The sequence below is a fragment of the Cheilinus undulatus genome, linkage group 11 (genome assembly GCF_018320785.1).
Source record: "Cheilinus undulatus linkage group 11, ASM1832078v1, whole genome shotgun sequence".
Classification (NCBI taxonomy): Eukaryota; Metazoa; Chordata; class Actinopteri; order Labriformes; family Labridae; genus Cheilinus; species Cheilinus undulatus.
Genome location: NC_054875.1, coordinates 38,059,928 through 38,067,419, shown reverse-complemented (window position 1 = coordinate 38,067,419; position 7,492 = coordinate 38,059,928). Strand labels below are relative to the sequence as shown.

The 7,492-nt window shown below is 39.7% G+C and overlaps 2 protein-coding genes across 3 annotated transcripts in view; one reads left to right on the top strand and one right to left on the bottom strand.

Annotated features, from left to right (window-relative positions):
* The window catches only part of zgc:162200 (uncharacterized protein LOC558638 homolog), a 64,135-nt gene that overhangs the window by 33,496 nt on the left and 23,147 nt on the right, over nt 1-7,492 (top strand). The gene's annotated exons all lie outside the window — the stretch shown is intronic.
* Nucleotides 1,873-7,214, bottom strand: apex2 (APEX nuclease (apurinic/apyrimidinic endonuclease) 2). The gene is made up of 6 exons (XM_041799110.1): nt 7,045-7,214; nt 6,858-6,941; nt 4,960-5,140; nt 4,666-4,809; nt 4,226-4,295; nt 1,873-3,151 (listed from the first exon to the last, which is right to left on the bottom strand). Exons 1-6 carry the CDS (start codon nt 7,157-7,159, stop codon nt 2,030-2,032), a joined length of 1,716 nt encoding a protein of 571 aa, XP_041655044.1. The 5' UTR covers nt 7,160-7,214; the 3' UTR covers nt 1,873-2,029.

The following is a 7,492-nucleotide window of genomic DNA, read 5'->3' as shown; positions in this document are numbered from 1 at the left end:
ATACTGCCTTTCCCATTTGGGGTCACAGGCTAGAGCTAGTCCCAGCTATTACTGGATGACAGGCAGTGTAAAACCTGATCTTTTTTCCATTCTAAATCAATTTTGATTGGGAAAGTCTCAAAACATTAGCATATCATGTAAAAGTTCCTTTTTTAACCTTTGTTTTACTACATAAAGTTAAATTTCCATATAATCTAGATTCATCTCAAACTAAGTGAAATTATTTAAGACTTTTTAAAATTGTAATCTTGATGATTACGGCTTATAGCTCACAAAAAATATCGAAAATCCACTATCTCAGAATATAAGAATATTGTGGAAAAGTCAAATTTGCAAAACTTTCCTGAGCCTTCATTCTCTCACTCTGGTTCACACAACTGCAATCATGGGGAAGACTGCTCACTTATCCAGAGGACAGTCGTTGACACACTTCACAAGGAGGGTAAGCCACAGAGGGTCACTGCTCAAAGTGCAGGCTGTTCTTAGAGGCTGTATCAAATCAGATTCATGGAAAGGTGACTGAAAAGGAAAGGTGTGGAAAAAATGTGCACACGCAACAGGAATGGGCTCAGCCTTCAGAGAACTGTCAAACAAGGCAGATCCAAGATCTGAGGGGAGCTTCACAACGAGTGGAATGAGGTTGGAGTTAGTTTATCAAGAGCCACCACTCACAAACGGGTCCAGGAAATGGGCTGAAAGTGTTGTGTTCCTTGTGTTGAGCCAATCCTGAACCACAGACACCATCCATATCTCATTTGGGCTAAGGAGAAAATAAACTGGACCGTTGCTCACTGGTCCAAAGTCCTGTTTTCAGATAAAACAAAATTTGGCTTTTCACTTGGACATCAAGGGCACAGTTTCCACAGTCAGTGATGGTTTGGGGTGCCATGTCACCTGCTGCTGTTGGTCCACTATGTTTTATCAAGTCCAGAGTCAATACTGTCAGCCGTCTAACAGGAGATTTTAGAGCACTTCATGCTTCCATCTGCTGAGATTTTTGGAAACACTGATGTACTTTTCCAGGAGGACATGGCACCTTTCCACAGTGACACAAAAACCACCAGGAATTGGTTTGCTGACCATGTTATTACTGGTATTATAAATCATTTTTGGACTGTTGTTTCTAATATTTTGCAATAGTGGATTTTTATAAGCTGCAATCATCAACATTAAAACAAAGTCTTAAAATATTTTTTTGTATGAGATGAATCTAGAATTTATGTAAATAACTTTCTGAAGTAAATCACTGAAAAAATGAACTTATATTTTTTTTATTACTCAAGTAAAGTTATTTATGATAGAGAAAAGATGTAAAGCCCTCCTTTGGAAAGGTTGTGTATTTGCTTGAAAATGATCATAACTGCTGCTGCTTAGCTTAAAGCTCCTGTGAGGCTGAAGTTTGGTTTGGTTTCCAAGTGTGGTTGACTGTGGCTCAGTTGGTAGAGTTTGTTGTATTTTGACTGGCAAGTCTTCTCTTTGATGTGTGTCCTTGAGCAAGACACTTCACTCCAAATTGCTCTGTTTTACAAAGCAGTCTTGTGTTTTGCCCCACAAACCTCATCTTGCTTTCTTTTAATGGCAAAATATATGACTCACTAAGAATCTTTGCCATGGAACGTGTAAAGAAAGCGCCTGCTCTGTCCGCACTCAGTTAAAATTTCTGATGACACCTACTTTGAGGTAGCAGTTAAAGACAGAGAATGATCATAAAGAACTAGTAAATCTTGTGGTCTTGTTTTCTTGTGTATCTCATAATAATGCAAGTATTGATTTCAATATGTTTCATAAACAGGCCAAAACTCCTCACATTATTTTTCCTGTTGATTACCCTGCTGTTTCAGCTACTCGAGCAAATAAAGCCAAACTCAAAAGTTTAAGAAAACTGTGTTCATTTTATTACAAAATTAGGTAACACGGGGTTAAAACAAATCTTTGAAATGGTGAGACATTTTTGCAGTAGTATAAACAAACATGTTTGAGGTTCAGATGGTATGAAAAATATCAACTGAAGATGTGTAGAGTAAAAGCATCACTTCCCCTTCTCTACCCACATAAAGAAATTACATCGAGCCTCAGGGTTGGAGGCGTGACCCTGAGGGCGGCAGCACACGAAGAACTGCTTGCCCATGTTAGGCCCCTCTTTTTTTACAGTCCGGAGCACGCAGGGTTCTCCGTGGACTTTGCAGGGAGGTGGTGGAGGCGGTCCACGAAGCATCAACTTCCAAAACACAGATGATGCCCCTTTCTTGGATTCTGTGTTACCCACGGAGGGCTGTGAGGTTAACTGTGTCCTCGTCATCTTTTTGTCATGTTCCTCTTTAGTGCACTGCTGTTCCGAGCCATCAAAGTGTTCATCAGTGTTTTCAGGTACGGTGCTTGTGACTGAGGGAATATTGTCTCCAGTTGTTGCTTTTTGGGAGTTTTGTGTTGAGCTAACTTCATCTGAGCTGAGTGTTTTTTCATAGGAAGCTTCAGTTGAGGAAACATTTGTGGGTTTAGGTTTGAAAAATGAGAGGAGGCTGCCCTGAGGCTTTGAAGAGGCTTTAGCCGTCTTAGCCTTTTTCCCTTTTGGAGCAGCAGCATCTGATGTTAATAACCGTTTCTTACCAGCTCCTATGGGGTTTAAGTTCTCCCTCCTCTCCTCCTCTTCTTGAGATCCAGGTAGAGCTTCCCTCGGCTCAGGCTGAATTGGTTTTTGGTCCACTTTTACAAGAAAACGTGAGAGTTTCTGCTGCTTGCCAGCAAACTCTGGGAGGTAGCGAGTGCAGAGAGGAGGTGGCTTGGAGCTGGGTACGAGAGAGCAGCGAAGTTTCCCCCACACAGGGCAGTGGTCTGACCCCTCCACCTCAGGCATGATGTCTGCTGCCACAAACTGCTCCTTGGCCAGCTGGCAGTCGGCGAATATGTAGTCAATACGCGTGCCGTAATTGGTCTGTCGCGCTCCAGTGAGAGTGGACCAGCATGTGAAGGCACTGGTGCGGGTTGGGTGGAAATATCTGAAGGTATCTACAAACTTCCCACTGTGCATGGGATCTGTTGAAGATACCTCAGATTCTTCATCAGTTTCCTCACCATTCCTCTCCTCTTCTTCTCTGCCATTGTGCAAAAAGCCATTCAGCCATTTCCTGCCAGGGTTTTCACCAAAATCCTCCTGTTTGATAAGAAAATAGAGTCACGAGAGTTATATCATCCTTCATATACTGTGTGAAAACTTTGCACAAATATAAAACTTTAATTTTATTACAGCTATAAAAGAAAAAGTAACAAAGACGCTCTTCTTTTTCTTTCCAAGATAATTAAGAATACTAAAGAGGGAAATATGCTTACAGTAGACACTGACTTGTTCTGCTATTTTGTGTTGATAAAATTCAGGTATACATATGGGTGCATATAGCCCTTTTAAGTTGTCAAATTTTGCATACTTTAATGAGATGGGTAGAAAGGAGGGGCATGATTCCTTCAAAAATGGCAGGCAAACTCCTGTCAGTATTGCACATACATTTAGTACTGAGACATTTCGAATGTATTTGTGCAATTTAGTTAATCTACCATGCCAGTTAGACTTTTTCCACACATCTATTACATGGGATTTATTTCACGTCCATCTGGGCAACACCCCAAATATGGTGATTGGGGAGGGCAGCACCTTAAAAATCCCTCAATGGGTGATTGGATGAATGCTCTGTTCGTTAAGGGCCAATCAGAGCGGCAAAACATATAACGTAGTAGTCATGCACTGCCCATGGGAATAAACTACCTAATGTAAAATCAAAGGCAACTGCTATCATTGTTCACTGTCACTGGAGCCAGTTAAAATCATGCTGAAGCCAGTCAAGAGGAGAGCAAAACATCTCTTCCATCAAGAAAAGCTTTCAGTTTGGTTCTTTGTTCTTCTTTAAATGAAGAAACATTGTCCTGTTCTGATAAAACTACCACTATAACTGCATAACCACGCTTTTGCTACTACCTTGAGCTTTTTAAATGACGCTGATTGGTCCAGTCAGTCTCTGACATGGACAAGCATTTCAGCTTGAAGCGTTCCAAGATTGATCTGCCTGATGACAGACACGAAATCTGGACAATCCATTGGCTTTGCAGAGTTAACAGGAGGAGTCTGCCTGTACTTTTTAGTGATTAAAAAAACAATCAATTACCCAATAATGAGTGCTTCACCACACTCACACTAGTGTAGCAATCATATAACAGTATTAAACTTCTTACTTACAATATCACTGGGGTCACAGTGATCTATTTGCCGGTGAGATGTGTTGACGTCTCCTAAAACGATCACATGGCTGAAAAATGGGACAGAAAACAATCATTTTAGAGTTGCTAGGGAAATATCAGATTCAACTGCACACTTTCAAGATATTACAACTCAGGAGACAGTTTCACATACAACCTAGCCAATAAATCTAAATTGCATGCTATCAATGTCATTTCAAATGCAGGAAGCATATTGAAACCTTATTTATTATCTGCATATATCAAATACAATAAAACGTAAACATTTGTTATACCAAAATTTGTTAAAGGGCTGTTTTATTGCCAGCTTGAATAGATCTGCTTGTACGAAAACAGCCCCCCCAGATAAGCAGGAAACAGCTGGTCTCACTGAAACAACAATCTTACTGCTTATTTCTGCTGAAACTTCTCTGAACTCACCTCCCGTCTTTCAGTAGAGCTTCAGCACGGCTCTGAAGCAGCTTGTAAAACTGCAGTTTGAACTGCTTTCGCTCAGGTTTTTCAGGGTCGGCTCGTGGACAGTACACATTGATTACAGTAACTGTTTGCTCTTTGCCATGGCATCTGAAACAGGGTTTAAAAAGGTGGACAAGCAGCTTTAGTTTATTATGACTCTGAGGGAAAAAAAGTCTTTAAAATTGGTCTTGTGGATTCCTACAGTATTAGTTTGAATTAAAATCGTTAGAACACAGTCACAGCACATTTTCCTCTTACATAATTTTGTGTTGTGTGATAATAGCTCGTCCCTCATTGTCCAAAAGCTGCAACTCCTCACTACAGAACTCAGCCTGGTTCCCATAGCAACCAACAGCCCCTTCATGATTGGTCAGTAAACCTGTGAGACCCTCCTCAGCAGCAAATGGAGTGGCGCTATCTTTACAGTATGTGGCGACCCCTGTGCATGCCAGGAGAGGGGAAAAAAAAGGTTTCAAAATAAGTCCAGAGCTCATACAAAATGGAAATCAATACCAAATAATGCAAAGTGCAGTGTAAAGCTGTGCAAATGAGCCATATTGTAAAACTTGATGGGACTCTTGTAAAAATCAAAGAATATAAAGACCTCATTGATACTACAAAAAAAATCCTAGCCACACAAAATTTGGTAGTTCCTTGCTTTTAATGACCAGGAGTTCCCTGCAAACTTAAGGTTGAACAAAACATTGGCTGCACTCCTGTACAGAAAAAAAGTTGCCAGTGTTTTTGTACAATTTAGATCTTGTGTGCTGGATTTGTCTGCAAATTTTGATGGACAAATCCCTTTCCTACTTAAATGACTAATGAAATAGGGGTAGCTTCAGCCCTTTTTGACTCCATTCATCATTAAAATAACATAGATTGCATTTTAAAAAGTGTGGTATCTAATCAGGGATGGAAAGTAACTAATAACTGTAACTCTGATGACTGTAATTGAGTATTATTTTGGGTACATGTACTTTTTTGAGCACATTCTGAAACCAGTACCTTTACTTCCACCTAAGTAAGGTTTAACCAGAGTAACTGTACTTCTACTTGAGTACAATACTCTTGCAACTTTTCCACCTCTTTTGACTACACATAGCGGGAGAATGATTTCACATCACATCCCAAAACAGCAAAAGCTGTAGTGTTATCTCAGGGTTATATATTTCAGTGTAGATTTTAACTCTCAAAGTGTAAATTTAACTCCAGTGTGAAATGACCTTCAGTGTTGAAATATTTAACAGTGTTGATCCACCAGTGTTAGTTGAACTCCAGCCACTGCAATTTAAAATCTGGGGGAGGGGGCAGAGTTCCCTACCATGCCCTTGGGCAGAGTGTTTACATGTGTTTTTTATATGTCTAGTTGTGTTTGGAGGTTGCCTTTTGTACAGTGATCCCAACTGGGGATCTTTTTGTCATGTTTTTAGAGGATGGTAGTTCTTTTTGTTGTAAGACACATTTACACCACGAGTCAAGACATCCACTGAGTTGGAGTTCTATCTGTGACTGTGACTTTAGGCGCTCGAAAAAGACTTAAAGTGCGTTATTATACATTGCCTTGCTACTTTTTTCTTGTTACAGGAGACCCACCTTGCCACAGATTTTCAAGAGTTCCTGCAGTCAGTCATATTTTCAAATGTGTAAACTTTTAAAGTGTAGTTTATTCTTTGCAGTGGACCAATATAGAGACATTTAAAGTGTTAAATTTAACTTTATATGAGTTACATTGACACTGTCACATTTGCTTTGTATTTTACTTTTTTGTAGAGGCGTGACTTTACCTGAACAACTTGGTTCGAGATCTATTCACTTGTTGTTCTTCCTGATAAGGAAAGATCATATTTTAAATAAAATACTTTAAACTTGAGTAGATTTATAGGACAGTATTTTTAATTTACTGAAGTAAATTTTTAACCAGAGTAACTTTTACTTGAGTGCAGTAGTTGTGTAATTTTAAACGATTTTTAAGAAGAAGTATTTATAGATCCCAACCCCTCTCCTGCCATACACCTTGACTACCTAGGGCAGGCAATCAAGGCATTGAAATAAAAGACAAGTTTCACCTTAATACAAATGGCAAATCACAAATTGACAAAGCATTATCTTCATCATTCAAATACCATATAAAGAGTTGTAAAGACACTGTTATTGACCTGAATAGCCGCTGCGTCCTCGGCTGTAGCTGAAATAGGAATTGTAGCCATCAACAATTGCGGTCCTTTCATCGAGCAGGTCTCCTGTGGGGGACAAATCTTTGTCAGATCTAGTTTTCATAACAAACCTAACACGATTGTAACATGACAATCCCGCGTGCTCCAAATCACAGAGCTAACCACTTACTTGTCACTTTTGTCTCTTGAACACAGATAATATCTGCGTCCAATGAATCAAGAGCCTTCTTAATGCCGGCTCTGAATGTCCTTATGCCATTTATATTCCAGGTTACGATCTTCATTTTGTAAAAACTGCAGTCATTTGGATGAAAACGGGTAAAGTGTGCAACAGGAAGTTAAACGGAAGTGTCGAAGGGTACGAGCGGAAGTGCATTATTTTTAAATCTTTCTGTGTTCTTTTTCTATTAAACGTGCTTTGCGGATGACATTTATAATCAGGATTTGATATTCGATATTAACATTTCTTTCTGTCTTGACAGCATGTGCCAAATCCCCTTAGATAAAGCAAATTAAACATTATTTGAAGTATCTCCCAGTTGCAGTCTCCCGTTGACCTGCTAGAGGGCGTAGTCGTGCCATCACGTTTTCGGCGCGCGTTTGACACTGACCTCACT

Excerpts from the sequence above, each read along its gene's own strand:
- apex2 (XM_041799110.1), bottom strand. The coding sequence starts at position 7,159 with ATGAAGATCGTAACCTGGAATATAAATGGCATAAGGACATTCAGAGCC. Across the intron at positions 6,942-7,044 it reads TCAAGAGACAAAAGTGACAA|GAGACCTGCTCGATGAAAGG; the intron begins GTAAGTGGTTAG and ends TGTCCCCCACAG. Across the intron at positions 4,296-4,665 it reads GCTCTACTGAAAGACGGGAG|CCATGTGATCGTTTTAGGAG; the intron begins GTGAGTTCAGAG and ends CCCATTTTTCAG.